Source organism: Zingiber officinale, chromosome 5A, assembly GCF_018446385.1.
Source record: "Zingiber officinale cultivar Zhangliang chromosome 5A, Zo_v1.1, whole genome shotgun sequence".
Classification (NCBI taxonomy): Eukaryota; Viridiplantae; Streptophyta; class Magnoliopsida; order Zingiberales; family Zingiberaceae; genus Zingiber; species Zingiber officinale.
This window is the reverse complement of record NC_055994.1, coordinates 99,804,684-99,827,531: the sequence shown is the minus strand read 5'-3', so window position 1 is coordinate 99,827,531 and position 22,848 is coordinate 99,804,684. Positions and strand designations below refer to the sequence as shown.

Sequence of the window (22,848 nt, the reverse complement as noted above, 5' to 3'; positions counted from 1 at the left end):
TTAAAAAATTTCCACGTGATGTACCAACACGTTGGAATTCAACATATCAATTATTACAAGATTCATTTCAATATAAAGAATTATTATGTTCATTTTTTGTACAAAACACTAATACTAATATATATTTATTTTCACAATAATGAAATATTTGTAGTAGTATTTGTAAAAATTTAAAAATATTTAATGATGCAACCGAACAATTTTCTGGTGTTTATTATCCCACTGCTCAATTAGTTTTAGAAAATTTTTCTAATATAGTATTAGTTTTAAATAAACATATTAATAATGAATCTTTATCTTCTTCCATCTTAGCTATGAAAACTAAATAGAAAAATATTTTTATTTAATTTCTAAAATTTATTTAATTGTATTTGCTTTAGATCTTAGATTTTAAATTAGAAGTTTTAAAAAAAATGTTAACTTTATATTATGACGCTTTAATTTCAATTAAAGATTCTTCTTCCCTTAATATTATATATAATGTTAGAATTTATTTATATGATATTTATAATCAATATTATGTAAAATATGGAACACAAATTAATATTTCTGAAATACAACAAACTACTAGTAGTAATTTAAAATTTACAAAAGTACTACTCTTATTAAAAGAATGGACAAAAGGTCCACGAGGATCCTCAAGTCCACACAATAACTCGAGAATGATTTTATGACTTCTTTTGATTTTAATGAAGCAGATAGCGAAAACTTCGATATCTTAAAGTGGTGGTCACAGAAGGCTCAAAATATTCCCGTTCTCTCCGTGATCGCAAAAGAATTTTTAGCTTGTCCAGTGTCAACTGTTGCTGTGGAGCAGACGTTCAGTGCCGACGACAACATATTAGATGAACGGCGATAAACTTTGTCTTCCGACTCATTGGAAGCCCAAGCATTACTGGACGATTGGATCAGAGCGGAGAAAAGAATCTAAGAAATGCAACTTTCAGATGACGAAGTTGAAGATTTTGATACTGAAGGAACAAATATGACAGGAACAGGAAATGGTAGTAAGTGAAAATGTAAAAGGATAAAAATATAAAAAAACTACGTCGGTTTTGATTCCCCTAAAGGGATACGTAGGAATTTAAATAAGTGTAATCCCTTTTCCAATAATTTTTAATTCTTTTAACATAATAATTTTGAATTGTGACAAACCATGAATCGAATCGTGAACCGGTGATTTCGAACCATGAATCATAATCATCTTAGACGATTAAAGTTAAGGGTCGACCTATCTGAAACCGTCGAACCGTCAATTTCGAATCATGATTAGATCTACCTACTGTTTTACAAGTCCGCATGGATTTTTCTTCTACAGTCCGCATGGATTTTTCTTCAACAGGTAGGTGTTTTGCAACTTTTAGAAACCACTTAACTCACGACGGAAGCACTGCTGCAGTCCGCGACTTGACTCGCGACCCAAGGTTGATTGTTGGGCCCATCTTGCATCGTGACTTGCGTCGTAACATAACTCGGTTTCCATTTATTGCGCGCGCGAAACGTTCTATGGCGGGAAAATTTCGCCTCTTCACCCCGCCGTCCGCCGCCGCTTTCTCGACTCTTCCTTCCTCCATGGCTCCATGCCATCTCTTTATAACTCTATTTTCTCTCCTCGCCTCGTTTTTCCTCTTCTCCTACTCCGAAGTTTGATCTTCGATTCCAAATCGATCCCCAGTTCGGGGCGCTGCTAACGAGCCCGGATTCCGCCAAGAAGAGCTCGAGATGGACACGGAAGGGCTCTCCATCATCTGCGCTGGGATCGGGTGCCCCGAGGAGAACGAGAATGGCGCCCTAGTCGGTTACACAAAAGGCGAATACTGTTTAGGTAGGATTTCTCACTCGAGGTCCTTTGTTACTCGGTTAGGTATTTCCTTCTAGTTGACAAGATGGGCGCTTTCGGCAGATAGTTTGAAGGATTTGCAGCGATTCTTGAGGCGTGATAATCCGCAGCGGCGAGACGTATTCAAACAGATATGCAAGTGGAATATAGTGTCTCGTGATCTGGTCCCTCTAATTGAACATTACCAGAGCGATCGGAATTTGTTAATCAGTGCTGGTAACTTTCTGTATCACCAAGTTTCAAGCCATTTTTTTTCCTTTTTGGTGCTGTTTAAGTTTAATCTTTGTTCAGTTTATGGCCTGACTGTGACTTTTTTCTGCGCAGTCAAGATTTTGGTATTTATGACAATGCCAGTAGACCATTCTTCAGATAATGTTGCGCAGCAGATAGAGTATCTGTGGGATCTGAAAGCTTCATTGACACGTTCTATCACCATTGCAGTCATCGTGTCTCTTCTTGAAGATCCATTGGACCACCTAGAGCAGTGAGTTAACAGCTCCATCTTAACATTCTTAATAACTCTAACGCTGAATGTTATATTTCTCTGCTTGTTTTCTCCCCTTTATTTTCATTGGAGATAGCTATTATTTGAAGTGTTGGAATTTTGTTCTGACATAATAGAAGCATATAATAGATTACATGCACTAAATGAGTTGAGTTCTCGATATACCTCAATTGACGTTGATGTAAACTCCGGAAACTATGAATAACTCGTAGTCGGGATAATAGTCACAAGTATCGAACTATTACCATTGCTTCACAACGTCTCAACCCTCAACCCGGTGATCTTCGACTGTGAACGATCTACTTCTCTGCAAGCAATCAGTAGTCTCGCGATCAACAATAACCTCTCTTCTACAATATTTCAGCACTCTCACCTTGCTTTTATATCCCCAATACCCTTTATATGCTCATGCATATATTGGGGATAATGGTGAGTGGAGGTAATAGATCATGGGTCATGATCCTATGATCCCATAATCCACCCATGATCCACCTCAATCATGTTAATATGCTCCACGTGGGCAAAATCAGCATCTCCTACCTGCACACGAGGGCATTTCACTGTCAACATTAATCACAATTCATATGATTAATCATATCATCCTACTAGGCTTTCATACAGGGTTGGACGTTGTGCGACTAACGAGGTCACTTGCAAACAAAAACTTTGTTAGGCACTTGTTAAGATGCTTGAGCAGCCATTGTTAATACCAAAAAGTATAAAAGCTCACGGTCCCTAGATCCAAGACTAATTATATCTATTGAGCTACTTTTCTTAGTGAAAACAATCCCCAGATTTCGCTCGACTTTGTATCACTATTATGTTCATTCCTACATAAATGACTAGAAAAGACCAGTCGATGATTATAAGATAATGATACAATGTCAATTGGTTTTCCTTTACCCCAAACTCAAATCCATCAGTCTCAACCCAGCTGCTTTCTTAGACCTATCCCTCGAACCTTAATTTATCTTCCGAGTCATCGGTAAACAGTTTAAAGTAGCAAACATTGAATTGGGGCCTTAAGAAACAACTAAAAGTAATAAGGGCACATAAAATTTCACCTTAAACACAATAGGGGATATCAAGTCTCAAGTAATATAGCTTCCACTATCCCTAGTCGTTTTATCACACATGGTATGAAACATGTGTCACAGTGTTATTCCCTCATCTCTCAAAGGGCATATGTTAGATTTTTCTAACATTGTGTAGGTATGAGACTCAGTCTACACATAAGACTCTATCCCGAGATCTTAGAGAAAGTACCTTAAAGATAATATCACAAATGATAAGTGATATCTAAGATCTCATAAATTGGCTTCTTATAGACAACATGGATGTGGGTATATCCATGTCAGCAATGTCACATATGACTTCATCCTAAACATGTATCAGGGCGACTTAAGTTCTAGCAAGGTTACTCTCATAATCTCTTACAACTAAAAATTGTCTCATCTCTATTCTCGGAGGTGGTCACTCATGTGAGAGAGTCGACCCTGTTTGCTCGACATATCTATTTCACAAAACATATATATGATAATCAAAGCAAGTGCATATAAATAAGATGTAAATGTGACTGAATAATGCACGAGTATTATATATATGGTTAATTAATAAGCATCAATGTCGTCAGTAAAGTATAAACTGAGAAATTTCATAAGATACTCAAACTTAATGACTCTTTATGCCCTATAAAGGCATCTCAAGAGATGGGTTTGGTGAAGGGGTCAACAATCATACTGTGTGTCAAAATGTACTTGACAGTCATTTCACCCTTCTTGATAATGTCTCTTATAAAATGATATTTGGTATCTATGGGTTTGGTTATACTATGAAACTTAGGGTCTCGAGTGTAAGCGATAGCAGTCTAATTATCACAATAAATCATTAAGTCATCTAATGATCTTCAAAGCCAAACACTTTCTTGAACTGCTACGGAGCAAGCCATGAACTCAGCTTTTATTGTAGATAGAGCAACACAAGCTTGTTTCTTACTTCTCCATGTGATGTCCCTGTTATTAAGCAAGAAGCTAAAACTTGATGTTGATTTGCGCTTGTCCAGATCGCCTCCCCAATCAACGTTCGAGTAACCGACAAGGCGCAAATTGCCTCCTCCGTAACATAAGGATAAGTTTGTAGTTCTTTTAAATAACAAAAGTCTTATCCCACTAAGTGAGGTCGACTTGCTGTTCTTTTAAGATATTAGAAAATCCTTTTCACTGCTCTCCAGTGCCCCCTTCCAGGATTAGTCTGATATCTGCTTACCAGACTTACTGCATAACACATGTTCGGTCGAGTACACATCATTGCATATGTAAGACTTCCAATTGCACTGGAGTAAGGTACTTTACTCATTTCCCTTCCTTCTTCTTGAGTTTTAGGACACATTTCCATGTGTAGACCTTCTTCTTTAGTAATTGGAGTATCTATAAGATTACATTCACTTATCCTAAATCGCTCAAGAATTTTCTTAATGTAAGTCTTTTGTGAAAGAGCCAACATTTTTCTCGAGCGATCCCTCCTGATTTGTACTTTGAGGATAAACTCAGCTTCACCCATGTCTTTCATATCGAAGCTGGCTGACAATCATATTTTAATGGTTATTAAATATTCAATGTTGTTCCCACCTAACAATATGTCATCCACATACAACGATGGAATCACAAAAGAGTTATCATACCATATTAGATAGACAATGATCCTCCTCGACCATCTTAAAATCGTAAGATAGCACCTCCTCATGAAATCTAGTGTATGGATGACTATTTTAGGCCATATATTGACTTTCGAAGTCGACAAACCTTTTTTTCTTGACCTACTAGAATAAACCTAGGGGGTTGTTCCATGTAGATCTCTTCATCCAGATTCTCGTTAAGGAAAACAGTTTTAACCTCCATTTGGTGAACTCCATATCCAAATAAGAAACAATCGCTAAAAGTAAATGAATTGATGTAAACTTGACTATCGGGGAGAAGGTCTCCTTGTAGTCAATGCCCTTTGTTTGTGTGTAACCCTTGGCTACCAAACAGACTTTATACTTCTCGATCAATCCATCAACCTTCCTTTTGATTTTGAGAACCCACTTGTTCCCCGTGGTCTTTCTATCCTCAGGTGAGTCAACTAGGCCCCAGACTTTATTGGCTTCCATTGATTCCATTTCTTCCTACATGACCTTTAACCATTGGTCTTTTGTTGAAACCTTGAGAGCCTCTCTAAATGTCTTTGGTTCTTTGTTGTTTTCTAGAGTTACAATGAGAATCTCATCCTCAATTGGGAAATGTCGACGAAGTACCTTGTCTCGATAACTCCTATGAGGAGGGAGAGTCTCCACACCTTCAAATAGACCACTCCTACTAGGACCAAAATCCTTAATAGGATATATTTCGTCGCTGGGTTCGGCTGAGCCACTAGGCTCATCCATCTCATAGAATGTGGAGTCACGATCGATTTCACCTATTTTAGGGAAATCATTCTCGAGAAACTTGGCATCACGAGACACAATCTCAATGACAGTCTCGTCTATATGTTCTCCTAAGAACACATGCCCCTTAGAGTGGTCAAAGTATCTAATGAAGATACACTTCTTTCCTTGCGAGCCTAACTCACCGTATTTGTGCGAGAAATCATAAACATACGTGGCGCAACCCCATGGTTTTAATTTGCTAAGGTCAGGCTATCTTCCTGTCCAAAGTGTATATCAGACTTCGTTGGAACATGGTTGAGGACGTAGGTTGCAGTTAATAATGCATCCCCCCAATGGAAGATGGGTAAATTAGCATGCGCCATTATAGACCTCATCATCTCCAACAAAGTCCTATTCCTTTTTTCAGCGATTTCATTTTGTTGTGGAGTAGCAGAAATAGTCAACTATCTTATAATGTCTCTCTTAAAACATAATTCTTTAAATTGTTTAGATAGATATTCATGCCCTCGATCAGTTCGGAGAGTTTTCACCCTCAAGTTTAGTTGATTTTCAATCTCACTTATAAACCTCCTCAGACTTGTGTGAGATTAGGTAGACGTAATTGAAACGTGTGTAATCATCAATAAACGTAATAAAATACGTGGCTCCGTTTCGGGCTCCCACATTCATGGGTTCGCAAATGTCGGAATGGGCCAACTGCAAAGGAGTTCTAGCTCTCATTATTTTTCCAAAAGGCTTTTTTGTTGCTTTGTCTGCTAGGCAGAACTCACACAAGGGCAACTGCCCAACATGCCACTTGTTGCTAACCTACTCATCCTCTCTTGTCCTATGTGGTCAAGTCTGCTATGCCATACAATTACATCATCTACTACATTATCAGATGCATAGACAATAGGAGAATAAGGATAAACAAATGAAATCAAATTTAGTACATAGAGTCCCTCATGGACTAAAACGGAGCAAACTAAAGAGTTGTCATAAGAAATAAAAACTTAAGAGTTTCCTAATACAACACAGTATCCTAACTGATCTAGACATTAGACTGATACCAGATTTCGCTTAATTTTTGGAGTATATAAGACATCATGAAGATATAGAACTTGATTGCTTTATAGTAATAACTTGCACGTCCCAATCCCTCTCACTATCGCATATGCTCTGTTCCCCACATATAACCTCTTAATATGAGGACTCAAATGACGGAACTCCACAAATGTGCTCCTGTCACGAGCTACATGGTATGTGGCTCCTGAGTCTACAATCCACAAAGGAGAAGAGTTAGCAAACATCACGCTAGATGACACATAACTCATACCACGTGAAGAAGAAGAATATACCTTTCGCTCGCTACACTTGAATGCAAAATGCCCAAGCTTAGCACATACATAGCATCGTACATTACTCTTATCGAGTTTCTACTTGCATTTCTGTCTTTTCTCGTCGGTTTTCACAAATGACTTCCTGTTGCTATAGACTTTGGTCTTCTTGTCATGCTTGTGCCACTTGCACTTTATACCTCAGGATCCCTTACTTGACTTTGTAATGTAAGCATGACTTGAAGACCTAGTCACTTCTTGACGTACTCATATTCATGAAAGTACTGATACTCTTAGTGTGAGAGAGAGAGTTCTTAATAATATCCCAAGAGTCCAACAATGATTGGATCACATCCAGTATCTGAAGTTCATTAGACATGGACTCCCTTATATTTTCAGAGAAGCAATCATACTTGACATATGCATTAAATGTTGATTCATAGTATGATCATGCCTCTTCTTGTATAAATTGAACTTATATGTCAGCATTTCTATCTTAGGGGCTGACGAGATGCCATGATGCTCGTTGAGAGTATACCATACCGACTTAGCAGTAGGATACTACTCATATATTAGGATCAGTTCATCGTGCATGCTGCTAAGTAGAATCACCTTAGCTTGGCTATCTTTCTTTTTCCAAGCGTGGTATACCTCCTGATCTCGTCTCGCTTGTGACGTGGTACCCTCTCGGGGTCCACCATCTTGTGCATAAGAACCTCCTCGAGTTCTTGTTCCTTTAAGACAAATTGAATCTTCTGGTGCCAAATATTGTAGTTGTCACCATTTAGCTTGTCTCCCTTGACGAGATCTATTATGATAGATTTTGTTATAGCCATATCTTTGCCACACAGAAAAGAGAGATATTAGTGACAATTAATGCTTAATTACACAATTTTGTGTATCTTAAGAATCATTAAGATCCAAATGACTCAAGTACGAACTCCAAAACGAGCATATGAGTCAATAGACACCATACATCACAATCTAGAATTGCATCTCACCATTTGGACTTAGATTCACTATACAAAACCCCACCATTAGTCACCTTTAAGTCAAATCGACTGGTCTGGTTAAGTTACTTGGCCCAGTTCAACTCAAACCGATCGGTCTAGTTTTATGAACCAGGCTATTTTTTTTTTAAAGAAAAAACAAACTTTTTATCATCTTCTTCTCCACAACGAATCATCCGTGACAATCACGATCACCGGCAATGGACGTCTTTTGTCAGCATCTCGACACAATCGCCGAGCATCGACCTCCCTACGCGGTCGTCGGTGTTCGCCTACCACGAACATCGATCACCAGCCTCACGAGGTCATCGACGCTTGCGATTCGTGCTTCTATGACAAACATTATTCGTTGGCCTATGACTTGGTGTCGGCGTGCGATGCGGTTGTCTATTGCAGAACTCTTAATCGGGGAGGACATCGCCAATCTCAATGATAAAGAATCATTCCTTATCGGCAGATTGACCATGACACCATCGGCTCCAATGGTCTCCCGCTTAGGGAGCTTCCATTGAACTTGACTTTGAAACCAATGTTGGAATTTTGTTCTGACATAATAGAAGCATATAATAGATTACATGTACGAAATGAGTTGAGTTCTCGATATACCTCAATCGACGTTGTTGTAAACTCTAGAAACTATGAACAACTTGTAGTCGGGATAATGATCACAAGTATCGAACTATTATCACTGCTTCACAATGTCTCAACCCTCAACTCTCAACCCGGTGATCTTTGATTGCAAACGATCTACTTCTCTGCAAGCGATCAGCAACCTTGCGATCAACATCAACCTCTTCCATAATCTTTCCACACTCTCACCTCGCTTTTATACCCCCAAGACCCTTTATATGCTCATGCATATATTGGGGATAATGGGGAGGAGAGGTAATAGATCATGGGTCCCATCATCCACCCATGATCCCATGATCCACCTCAATCATGTTAATATGCCCCATTGGGCAAAATAAACATGAAGAAAATTGTCTAGGCAACTACATAAATTCAAAAATAAAATGCTAAATTTTTCTAGGGGTTTTGCAGCAAAAGACACAGAATATTAGCATCAGAAGGATTTTTGCTAAATTGTAGGAAGGTACCATGCTCAATGCAAAAAAGAGAAAAAAAAAAGATAAGTAAAGAGAAGTGTATCTCTCTTTCATCCTCTAGGTCATGATTACTTGTACATAGTCATATATAATTAGAGAGTTTTCTCCTAGTCTTGTTTAGAATGACAAGAATAATAGGTTTAAGTACCTCTTCATCATTTGCCTTAACAAGTCTCAGTTTGGAAGCTTGATCGATGTCCTACAGTCCATTAACTCAAAATCTCATCTTTCCTTAAAATAGTATAACAAAGTAGCAATCCTATCAACTTGTACCCTTTTTACGGGATCATATTAGCAAATAATACATTGGATCAATTAATATGTTGGAGCATGGTACATATTTGTTAGAAATTCATACTCATTTTATTAAGTTAATAGTAATAAACAAGTTTAGAAGTCCAAGAATTTACCATACATAAAAAGGTTATCACTATATTGTCAATTTATTTCCAACATTACTACGATGGATAGATAAATTAGTGTAGTTATTGGTTTGTCCTGAAAACAATATATTTGGAATATGGGGAGTAGGGGCAGCATTTTGTGTCGTGTCGTTTCTTATGTACTCTTTTTCGTCTTGTGAGACTTGTTTCAGAACTTTTGGTATGTTTAGCTCAATCTTCCTTTGTTCGAGGTTCTTTAAGTAGTGTGTTTTACTTGTGAAACTTAATTTTTATTTAATTGGAGGAATGAAGAAGTGAAGAGACAGGAGAGGAGATATGGAGGGATGGAGAAGTTAAAGTGAAAAGAAGAAAAGTCTTTCCTCTTGTTGCTTACTTGGAAGGATGAAATAGAAAATGCACAAGGCTACATGAATGCAAACACTAATCAACCAATGGAGAACTCTGTCTCTACCATTAGAGGACTGAAGAACAAATTGGAGAGAACACACACAAACTCCTTTAATACAATTATTTAATGTGGAGTCCTTCAGATGATTAATAGAGGTTGGTAATGTGGATGGATAGGACAAAATCCATTCTTAAGAGTACACTCACCATTTTGCCCTCAAATATTCATGGTGCCAAAGATGTTTGCCATGGCAATGAACTGGCCATTATGCAAGAACTTGAATATCATAATCATGCATGTTGTCTAAGCTTTGCTAGATCAAGGCTTAATGTTTTAAAAATCACATTGGATTGGTTGATTCAATTTGGTGAGCTGTTAGAGCTTCTAGCTAATCAGTGTAATTTTATTAGCTGAACAATGGATTTGACTATTCAATAGGTAGAATTGGTCTAATGCACTACTACTCATCTATGGAGTTTCTAACACAATGGAGTACATAAGTTAATTAATTTCTACTACAGAATGGAGTTTCTAACATCTAGGTCAACCTTGGGTTTAATTTTCAAATCATTTGCATCCACTAGCAATGTTAAAATTGTTGTCATGTGACCTTGTGGTCATAGGTTCGAGTCATGGAAATAGTTTCTTGCAATGCAGGTAAGGCCACATATAATAGACTCAACATGGTTCGACCCTTCACTGGAATCTTGTATTGGCGGAAACTTTGTACACCGAGTTTTTCTTTGTTTTTTTTTACATCCACGAACAAGAGAATTATCTTTTTGCCAACTAAAACTTCCCTTCTCTTTTTCTCAAAGATTTCAATGATGATTCATAAATGGGTCATGTCATTCAGGCCAATATAAAATTATATGAAATAATCATAAATTAATATAATTTCATTTTTGGTAAAATGTAAGTTTAATTAAGTTCTCTAAAGAATTAAATTATGTAACATAAAAGGCTTTTAGAATTTTTTTAAATTAGATTGCTTTGTAAATGGGTAAAATTGTGTCTTCCATTTATATATTCGGATTGTGTTGTATCACTTACAAATTTTGTTTCTTATATGTTTTGTGTCATGCCCAGTTATGGTATATACTGCTGGCTCCAAGGGGAAGTCTCTTTCATCTTATATATTATGATATGGCTGCCCTATCATGATAATTAGAGAAAAATTTCACATATCAAGAAGAAAAAAATTTCACATATCAAGAAGAATCTAGTTTGGAAGTGATCACTCTAATAGTTTGACATCTCATGGTAGGATTTTAATAATACTACAAGTTTTAAAATAAAAAATAGAAAACCATGAACTTGACCAACTCAATCAAGTACGAAGAACCTAAAAAGGGGATGCTAGACTCAGACTTGATTGGGTTTAGTTTATGTCTTCTTAAAAATCTGGTGGATTTTAGCTTGGCATGTTTTCAGCTCACTTGAAAGATTTGGCTCAGGTTGATTCTTTTTCACGAAGCATATATCCATGGTTACCTTGATGGGGGCCTGTTTAAACTCATTATGGTGAACAATGAATTGAAAATTGCTAGCAAATTTTCTAGTTGATACTTGCAAACTTTTTTTGTCAAGAATTATAATAAGCATCATTAGGTTAGATTGTCTTTTGACAAACATTAACATAAATCAATTTATACAGTATTTTGTTTCATGTTTTGGTCTTCTTCCTGTAACATTTCCCTGTACAATGCCAAAATTACTGATTGAGCTTTCATGTTTAACATTTCATCCAGCAACACATTTGCTGAAGATGACTGGAAGTTGGTTCAGCTGGTGCTTACATTGTTCCGAAATATCCTTGCCATCCATGATATCACACAGCAACAAAAGTCGGCTGGATTAGCTACTCAGTGTTTCTGTCTGGCTGATAGATTGTTGGAGCTCATGTTCGAAGAGAATGTTATGGACTTGATTATAGTACTAACTCAGCATGTTGATGACTCTTCTGGTTATTTTCAGCAAGACAATCTTCTTTTGTTGGAAATTTTCAACTGCATTTTTCTGGGACAGGACCCAGAGCTCATAGCTAGAGTTTCTAAACAGGCCGATAAGGTTTATTTTGTCCTTTGCCTACTTTTATACATAATATGTTTCTTTTAGCAATGTTTTCTTTTCTTCATCTGGGTCCTTTTGTTGGTTGAAGAAGCTTGTCAATCATTGTTGAACTGCATATTAAGTTCCATCAAGTTTGATTTTTCATAAATAAACTTGCTTAGTCTGCCTAAAGGGTTGCTAAGTCTTTTCTTCTTCTGTCATTTTCTTTTTCTGTTAATATTATTTTGTTAGTAACCAGGACACACACACACAAGAAAAAAGATGGGTTTGATTTGGAAGTCATATACTTTAATGGGTCAAATTCTTGGCTTTAATTAATTAAAAGGTTTCCCATAAGTAGTAAAAGGGATAAACTGACTCAGTTTTACAGGTTGAAGTCCCAAATATAAACAAAGAATCTTCTACATATTTTTGTTGAACATGTAACATCACTTTAAAATCATATGTGCAGGTAAATGAGGATATTTCAACTACTATAGATTCTCTCAGATATATTATGGAAGAAGAAAAGGAGAAGAGAAGAACCATCCATCTAAGGAAAGTTGAACGCCATTCACAGTTCAGTGGAACATTTACTCTGCTTGGTGTGGTATGCTCTCTAACCTTATGCAAATGCTGTGAGGAAATTATTACAGGAATAATTGATGGCTGCTTAATATATGAGTGATATTTTGATGATAGGATGGCTCTAAAACTGTACTCAAACGGCACCCAACCTCTGTCTCAGGAAATGGCGTGATAAAAATTCACAATGTTCAACGGGGTCCATTGAAGAGGATTGCTTGGGACCATGACAATTTGCATCCTGGAAAGAAAAATATTCTGGAACTATTAAATGAATTCTTGAGCCAGTTTTTGTCAGGAGGCTATAATGGTAAATCTCATCGTAAATATATTTATTTTCTTGCATTTTCTTGATACTAACTCTCGAGCTTTTTGTTTACCTTTTTTTTTTTTTGCCATATAATGTTCTATCCCCCAGTTTTGATGCAATCCATTTATGCCGATATTACAAAGGAGTCACTGTCTATTCAAAAAGCTGAGATTATGATGTTTTTTCGAGTCACTAAATTTGTTTTGGCATTTCAGCACCAAAAGATCCTAATATCAAAGGTGAGAAAAATTCAGAAGAAAGTCCTTATTATCAAAACATTTTATACAATGCAGTGTATATTTGTTGATGCATTATATATTTTGGGGACAAATTTGAACTTAGTCAATTTTGCTCAATAGATTTAGACTTGTAACAATAATAGTATAGGACAAAAGCAAAGGGTAGCCCGGTGCATGAAGCTCTTGCCATACGGGGTTCTAGGAAGAATCTTTTGTATGCAATCTTACTTTGCTTTTTGCAAGAGGTTGTTTTCAAGATTCGAACCCATGACCTTTAGGTCACAAAGTAACAACTTTACCGTTGCGCCAAGGCTCCCCTTCACAAAACCAAATAGTCAAATTTTGATCAAATATATAATTGAGAAGATACAAAAATAATCAGAGACTTGTGAACTTCCTATTCCTAAAGCAAAGATCCTCTCTTGCAGATAATTCTTGGTCTTACAATTAGACGGCTAATTGGACAATTCAAGTGGGTTAGACAAGCTAGGAACATTCCTACAAATCAAATATCGAAATTCAAATGAAGTATCTATATTTTATTCCATGAACCAAACTAAGGAATAAGTATGCCTAATCTCTTCTTGTTGATTCCATTCCCTAAGAATAGTTACTTATTCCTTGTCAATCAATTTCGTGAACCAAATGCCTATTAATGTTCAGTCCCAAGGTGTGATGAAAACGGTTGAGCTTGGGTAACTAGTGCTAAAATTGATATGAATATGAATTTTAAATCATATTTTCATATGGCTAGGTTGTCACTTGTCAAGTGTGAGTGATGTAATGGGCTTTCAACAACTAGCAATATAGAGATGAGATTCATGTAGCTAACCATATAGTTGGGGACAAACATGAATCATAAGTTGTGGAAGTATTTCTCAGAATTTTCTGAAAATTACATTTTCTTCAAATCAACATTTCAGTTATTGTTTCACAGTATAATCCACTACAGAAGTTCACATGGCAAAAGGTTTAACAGATCTCATACAGTTTATTCTTTCTCATGTTTGATAATAAATGATTGTTACTCTTAAGTAGTATGTCAATCATCATTGTAACATGGTTCTATTTACATAAATGAAGAGAAGCCATCTATTCTATTATTTTTTAAAATTTGAACTCCTTGCTTCAATTGCACAGCTGTGACAGTCCCTACCACCTTCAATTGCCTAGCTTTCTAGCTTTTTTTTTACCAACTAGTTACTACATGTTTCTATATCTCCTTAAGGCATCATGTTTACTTGAGTGATATAAATCAATCATGTAGTAGGTGCTCAGGTCTTATGTTTGTTTGTAAAAATGAAGTGATGTCTTTTCTTCAGGAATCTAATATGGAGGAACCCCATTCTGATCTTTCATGTGACAATTTGTGTGGTGATAAAACAACATTCCATGGGGAGGTTTGCGAACCAGTTGCAGCAACAATGAATGAAGCTATGCTCAATTTTGTCATATCCAAATGGCTTGAGACTTTTGATGGCTTAAAGCAAACCAATGATTACAAATCCTTGTCAACTATTGGCTCCCTGTTTAAGAGTATGGTCAGTTTCAGTAAATAAATTTATATCAGCATGTTGTATTTCTCATTCTACAGTAGGGTTATTTATCACAATGTTTTGCTAGTATCTGCTTTGCATTTAAATATCTCTTGTCTCAAAATATTCACTCTAAGTGCAACAAGCCATGGAGATTGTATTTTTCACCATTATGACAATTGGCATATGTATCTAAGTTTGTAATAAAGCCAACACGCCATGCGTTCTATTTATTTAGGATAGGCTATCAGGCTTTAACTTTTAAGCAATCTATGATTTTCTTATCCAATGAAAGAATTTATATTGAGTATGATTGATAATCTTTACTTTGCTATATTTGCTATATTTCATCTCAATATTGCTCGATAGGTTTATTTTCAAAAAGAAAAAAAAAAAATCATGCTAATTGACCAATGCTACAGCAAATTTGTATATATTTGTTGGGATTTATTAAAATGAAGAAAATCTGGAAAATTGTCAAATAAATTTCACTGTACCCCCAAAGTCTGTAAAAATATTACTTCACCTCCCATATTTTACAAAATATCAATTCACCCCTAGAGTTTTCAAATACATTTCATAATTCCTTTAGTGAATAGGAAATAAATTGACGATGGGTTTATCTCATCATGCACTTAATGCCTGTGTATCTATATTTACCTCCTTCCATATCTGTGGGGTCGATATTAGGGGGGTCGTTAAGGTAGTAGATCTATCTTTTTTTAGTGAACAGACAATAGCACAAATATCAAAGAATGTCTTACAGTTAGTTCAATCATTTATTTGTTAAATCAACTTAAAAATTATAATTAGTTTTAGTTTTCCTAAAGCTTTACATATTTTACCAAATGTATAGGCCTTAAGAAACCAGATGGAACCAAAATTTCAGTTTGTTTTAATTCATGTTTTTATTTTGCAATTTTCTGTTTAAATTGTTTTCTTGATATGCAGATTCGCATGCTAGATTTGGTGCTAAAAGTATCGTTTGAAGGTTCAAAAGAAACACAAGTCACTCGTGTTCTGTTATATAAGGTGTTTTATGATCAGACGGATGAAGGGTTGACTCATTTTCTGTTGAACATGTTCAAATCCTTCAACTCACATAAGCAACCCAAAAGGTTCATGTCATAGAAATAATAGTGCTATATGATTCTGGCAATTTTGGTTCCTTATATGCCTCTTTTTAAGCATTATATTCATGATGTATTTGAGAACTTAGATTAATTATTGAAAATTAAATGCTTTACTAGAATTGTTATATTTTGGAATGCAAAGTGTTAGCTACAATAATTAACTGTCAGTAATTTTATGTTTAGTTTCTCCTGAAGCATTTGCTACTTTATTATCCATATTCATTTGCATGATTAATTCTTCAAACATGGTACTCGTTTCCAGTTATTTAGGAACTGGGTCTAGTTTTGGTTGGTGCATAAGGCACACCTTAGTCTATTTATCCATAAGAATTGTAACCATTTTGTACTGTTAGCACTGCTGCATAACTATGAATTCTAATTTTATCTCTCCATTCTACTAGTTGTCATTATTGTTGCAACACTATTTTTTATGAAAGTGAGTTTTTGAGAGTGAAAATAGTTTACAGCGAAAAGAATATAAGAATTCCACACATTTTTTAAATGAAGACAAACATATTAATTTTATTATAGATTCAAATGTAAAACACAAGTTGTTTCTTGGGTCCAATTACCAAATTAGAAGATTTAGTTCATCTGAATCAATGTTTAATTTGATACCAATAATGGTTAAGGGTCAAACAAATTAAGGCGACTTCAAGTAAATCATTATTAAGAAATAATCAAGTTAGAGATCTAGCTTTGAGTACAACAGATAGATTGTTGAGAGGAATGTAAGTGATTGATATGAGAACTCCTTTAAGTATCTGGGTTGGTGGAACTATACCTAGATGAATTTTCATAGTTCTTGAGGAGCTTGTATATTTGGTGGCATAATCATCCAATGATTCTTTTGCATGGTTGATTTTATCCCTCATATCTCTTTCATTACACATTCAAGTGCGAATAAAACAAAATCTAAACCTAATAATTTCCAAATACAAATCCTCTGGGAATCAAAGAGACCCAATTAAGTCTGAATAGAAAAAGAACTTGTATCTAGGAATGATATCTAACTAAAGTCCCATTAGCACAAATGTTTTATATTTTGTTTAAATGACTTTCTGTGTACTAAAATTTTGTTTATTGCTTATATTTTCTCCTAAGCTTTATTGATTTATCATGCTATATTAAGATTATTGATACACACTGTTTCTCTTTCAGTGATCTTGCAGATCTGTTGGAAGTGATACATGTAATGTTCCGACTTATGGAAAAACTTCAAGACCGTGGTGCACTGAGGGTATGGTCTAACAATAGCTAAAGCTCCAGAGATTCTGATTTTGCTTGTAGTCATTTCAACTATTCCTGGTGCACAATATGGACCATATGGTCTTGCATGTCCCACTTATAATCTAAACCCTGAATTTAAAATTGCATATATAGTTTAAGATCACAAGATGAGTAGGATTGCCATAGTCTTCTGTGTCCCAACTATTTAGTGTGACTGCATGAATCTTTTCTTTTTATTGAGTTTTATGCAAGACAAGACCAGTAATTAGTATTCAAATTTATTTATTTATTATTAGATTGATGGATATTTTCTTAGATCTCACTCTACCCTTTACGCCTTCTTCTAATAGATTCAACTTTTCTAACTCTAAAATATAATTCACATTTTCTCTATAAGTAACCTAAGATTCATAACCTTGCATTGGTAAATGACTTTCTATATTCTTTTTGTTCCTATCTAAACTTTAGGTTGCTAGAAAATCAAGGAAAGGCAGAAGGAAGGAGAAACCAAAAGGCGGAAATAATGAGGCTGCTAGTGTTAGTGAGCACATAAATGTGAAAACTGATGTTGATCAAGCTGATGAAACTGGAGGACATAGTTCTGAAACACTTGTAGAACCTAATTCCTTAATAAACAAGCAATCAACCAAGTTCAGTGATATTGATCAAGACATTGACCAAGAAGTTATGCCACCCTCTGATCAAGCTGCAGATGTTGCCATAAACAAGAGAAACATTGGAGATGGCATGGTTCCTTTAGTTGGTGAGATTGAAAATGCTGATGTTATTGAGCTTGCCCATGAACCAGTAGATTCTTCTAGTGATGATCAGTTGCCTGACACCAATGAAGTTGACTTTAATATAACCAAATTAGTTGCTACTTTTGTGAACAACTGTGTTATTAGCAATTTATGTTGGTTGCTGAAGTACTATAAAAGTAACTCTGCTGGTACAAATCACTACATCATATGCATGCTACGGCGAATATGTGATGATTTAGACATTTCCCCGATGCTCTACCAGGTATTTTCTGAGTTAACCCATGTATTACCCTGACGTTATTGACTTGGTTGTTTGATGTGAGTAATCTGTTTCATTCCACAGTTATCAATCTTGAGGGTATTCTATGATATATTAGCTGACCAAGAATCATCAAAATCCAAGAAACACAGCAATATTGTAAATTTTATTACAAAATTTATAAGAAAAATGCTTAAGTTAATGAAAGAGCGACCATTGCTTTTTGTTGAAATACTCTTCTGGAAGACACGTAGAGAATGCCATTGCATTAGTGCAGATGCTCTTTTAGCTAGTGTTTCAGATCTCCAGAAAGATGCAAACAAACCTCATGATGGTACTTTTTTGAGAACTGACACAAGGCCCAAAAGCATAGCAGATTCTCTTGGTGATGATGAATTCATCTTGCCATCTGACTTCAATAATCTGAGGTATTTATATGAAATTATTTATTTTGGCCCATGTATATTAATTTTATTGAGCAAAAGAGTACTTTTCTATAATATATCATTCATAATGAATCTCTCTTGTTGACATTTTATGAGACTCACTATGCAGGGATGATAATTCATCTGATGAGTTATATGAAAATAGTTTTGACCAAACTAAGAAAAATGTGGGTGAGGCAAGCATGAGATCTATCTCAAATGATAATTTAGAAATGGATAGAAGGTCAGTAACCACTGAAAAATCAACTAATTTTTGCTCCAAACAGTTTACCATTTAATATTTTAATTTATTATTGTAAATTCTCAATATCTAGATCGAAGAACATAAAGGTCCCCAAACCGTACAAAGGTTTTATTGACCAAGAACAAGAGAACACTATTAGAAATTTATATGACAAGTAAGTTGTATGTTGTGTTTTTTCTGTTCTAAAATATCAGGCTTTATTTGATATATTTTGATATTCAGGTACAAGGGAGATAAAAGATGCAGTCATCTCATAGCAGAAGCTCTAAACCCTGAAGGGAATATAACCCCTGTTCAAGTCTACCGTAAACTTAAACAGCTTGGTCTACACACAGTGAAAAAGAAAAAGTTGTCAGGTGTTAATGCATCTATTACAGCTGGAGAGGATCCTACTGAAGAAGCTAAGGAGAAAAAATCTTATCAGGGAGCAGCTTTGTAAGTTATTTATGCTTTGTAGTCGAGTGTTCATTTTACATTGTGTGGCATTGTCTTTCCATTGCAATATGCTTTTTGATTATCAATAATCCTTGTGATGAGGCATATTTGTGGAACTATGGTTGGATGCCAAAGAAATACAACTCTCAGCTAATTGTTAGAGTTGTCCATGCTTTAAACCTGCCTTAACCTGTTATGAATAATAGCTGCATAGTTGCATGGGTTTTTCATTGTACCACAGAGAACCTTGGTACTCATCCTCATATACTCTTGTACCCATGTTGGACACCTGATACACTGTCTGTCACTGAGTTGATATCAGTACGCCATTAATCTTATTTAATTTTTCTTTAAAAAATGAGTTGGCAGACACCTAGATTTATACCTATGTGAGTACATGTTTCCAAGTTTGAGTAGCATAGCATGGAACACAAACCATGGTTTGTAGGTTTCTATCTAACCTTGTGGATTATTGTTTCCTGCTGGATGGAGCCATATTTCAAGGTCATTTAACAATACTGCTCATGTATTAGCTAATCATGCTAGAAATTTAAAGTATAGCCAATTCTGGTATTTTAACTATGATGATGATTTTCATATGTTATAATTGTTTTTGAATCTAGTAACTTCAATAAATTGCATGTTCTGCTGATTTTTTAAGCTTATCACAACAGAGTTTTTTAACTTAATAATGCATTCACTGAATTCATTTTTCTTGTATTCCAGATGCAAAAGAAAAAGAGTACAAACATTTAGCAAAGACCAGGAGCTCAAGATCAAAATCCTCTTTGAGAGGTTGATACCACGGCCACTTCATCCAATTCTCCGTAGTATTTACTAGTTTTTAAATCTAACGTTCTCTACTTCTGAACTAGTCTCTGTTTGAGTTGGTAAACATGATAATCTAATAATTTACCTTGAAATCTTCAATTGTATTCTTCCATGATGTTTGCTTGTTGTATGCAGGTTTAAGCATCATAAGAAATGCAGTCATATGATAGCTGAGGCTTTAGATGCTGATAAGACCTATTCAGCTATTCAAATTACACGTAAACTCAAGCAGCTTGGCCTTGTTGCTCCTAAAAAGATGGGCTCATCAGAAACTATAAACCAAGCAAGAGATGAAGACAATGGTTCTGATGAAGAAAAAGAAACCTTGCTTTCTATAAAACGAAGGTACTTTTTGTCCCATTTGGTGCTTTCATTTCTGTATTTTTTAGAAATACTGGATGTTTTTGTCCCTTCATGTAGAAGGGTTTTTGACACTGGACCGAATCTATTATTATCTGTGGCCTTGTCTGTGACTATCAATATGAACATTATTGCATCCATACTATTAAGCAAAGTCTATATCTTCATGTAATTTTCTGGCTGTGTCACTTCCTCAAAACCTCAGTTGATGATAGCATTCAAGTATGATCTTACTCGATAAATTATACAGTTGCAATAGGTTATCAAGGTCCTACTAGGCTAGTATTCAGTGTTTGTTAGATTACATATTGGATACACTCAATATCTTAAAACATCTGTAGGTCCATTACGACAATTGATATTCTGTCCTTTCAGGAGCCTAAACAAGAAGAGCAAGTTGTCTACAAATGAGGAGACTACACATGAAAGTGGCTCTCTGCTTCACAAGGTAACACCAGCTAGTCAGGATTCTGATGAGGAGACTCTGGCTTCTTTACTGAAGTAAGTACCTTTGGTGTCTTTTTCTTAACATCGGCATCATTTAGCCAATCATTGATACATGTTTATCGTTTCCAAAAGAGGAATGCTTAGTAATTGATCTGAATTTATTACTTCAATAAATGAATGTTGATGCTAATACTCAAGCCAGCTACACGAATATGTTTAACTAATTAGAACAATTTGTTTAAGATAATTGCAGTTAATCAATGCTTATTATTTTCAGAAACAGAGTTCCAAGGCTGTTGGAGGAAGCTCTAGAAGATCCAGTTAGCATAGACCAAAACCTTGAGGATGAAATGGATACTGGCACCATTCCATCTGCTCTTGATGATGATGATGATGATGATGATGATGTGGTGATGAAGAATAACCCGAGAGATGAGATTTGGGAGAGAGAAATCGAGCCGAACTATGACGACTCTGAAGAGGAAATGCACACTTTTCCTGCATCCCAAAAGGCTGGGCATAAGAGGAACCTCAAGCTGGTTTTCGATGAGGAAGATGACTAGTAAGAAGGATACAACTGCATAGTATCGAGTGTTGAAGATGGTTGTAGATGTCAGTTTCAATTTAATTCTTGTTGAAATCACAAGGGTCTTCCAATTGCATTCAACGTATAAAAAGTATGATTTTGTTTTGGTTTCTTAATTAGAGCAAAAAATCTATCATCTGATGTGTCCCAACCAAGAAAATAATAAAAAATTTAACATATAGAAAAAAATTAAAATTTTAAATTTAAGTTGTAGATTAAATGGGTCTGTTTATCCAGTTTTTCATTTTAGTTTTATAAAAATTTCTTTCCAATTCACAGACCAACTCGAGCCAACTGGCTCATTTAGATCGATTCTGCTTAAGCTAGTTGATGATGGGACGGGTCAACCAGATCCAAATCAAATTAACTGGTCTAATCTTAATCAAGAATAATTTTAGCCTACACACTCATCGATGGTTGAGTGTGAATTTGAACACCTGGAAATCCTTCCAGGCATCTTTGATAGGTAAAAGTGAATTGGGATGTCTGAATGGATTTCCAGATGTTCAGAGTCACACTCAATAAGATTTTACTGAGGCTTCAAGGAAGATGAATTTCCCTCCTAATCAATTCCTCTTTAATTTTATTAAAGATATACATCCCTCCTAATCAATTCCTCTTTAATTTAATTAAAGATATACAATTCCTTTTTAATTTAATTAAAAATATACAGGTTGTCATTTAGATATTCACAATTTAATCACTAGCCAACGAAATTTATGACATATTTATAAGTAACAGAACTAGCCAATGAAATTTTTCTGGTACCAACTGTTTGGTAGCTATAACACTAAAATAAAAGACAATTTTTTATACAAAAGTATATAATGGGATGCCCTTTCAATTTTTTTTTTTAAAACAGAGACAATTTACATAATTTGGGCGCATTTTTTTTTTTACCTTAGTACGAATTGACAGTGGAAGGGGAATTTAGTACGACAATAAAATTATTATCATATAATTTTATAATTATGAATTCGAAGTTAAAAAATAATTTTTATAATGCAAAATAAGTATATGAACAATAGATCCTATGTGATTGGTCCCTTCCTCAGAATCTACATTAACAGAATCTGAACTTTCCTTTTCAAACTGATGAATAAATTTATTATTAATCTGATTTAAGATAATTGATGAAATATAAATCATGTGTCCTAGTGCGATGGTAAGAAATTGGATATTCTTCCATGCAATGAGGATTAATTCTCTTGTTGGGCATATCAAATTTTACCGTGCTCAAATTATTCGTGATACTCGGATGATATGTGAGGAGCATTATGCACTTCTCAAATTTATCAAATGGACAAGGAGTGGGACAAAATCCTCCATATTTAGAATTAGTCGATTCTAATAGCCGGATACCTGGATTAAAAACAAATCAAATCTAATTTGAGATTACACT

At 35.2% G+C, this 22,848-nt stretch overlaps 1 protein-coding gene across 1 annotated transcript; it reads left to right on the top strand.

Moving 5' to 3' along the window:
• Window positions 1-1,489: 1,489 nt before the first annotated feature.
• On the top strand, window positions 1,490-21,582 carry LOC121981216 (protein timeless homolog). Its single transcript, XM_042533628.1, has 19 exons — window positions 1,490-1,825; window positions 1,904-2,056; window positions 2,165-2,324; window positions 11,745-12,063; window positions 12,518-12,655; window positions 12,748-12,940; window positions 13,049-13,179; window positions 14,502-14,720; window positions 15,666-15,832; window positions 17,009-17,087; window positions 17,546-18,100; window positions 18,182-18,525; window positions 18,653-18,766; window positions 18,858-18,941; window positions 19,010-19,222; window positions 19,949-20,017; window positions 20,189-20,398; window positions 20,789-20,914; window positions 21,138-21,582. Exons 1-19 carry the CDS (start codon window positions 1,723-1,725, stop codon window positions 21,421-21,423), a joined length of 3,663 nt encoding a protein of 1,220 aa, XP_042389562.1. The 5' UTR covers window positions 1,490-1,722; the 3' UTR covers window positions 21,424-21,582.
• Window positions 21,583-22,848: the final 1,266 nt, after the last annotated feature.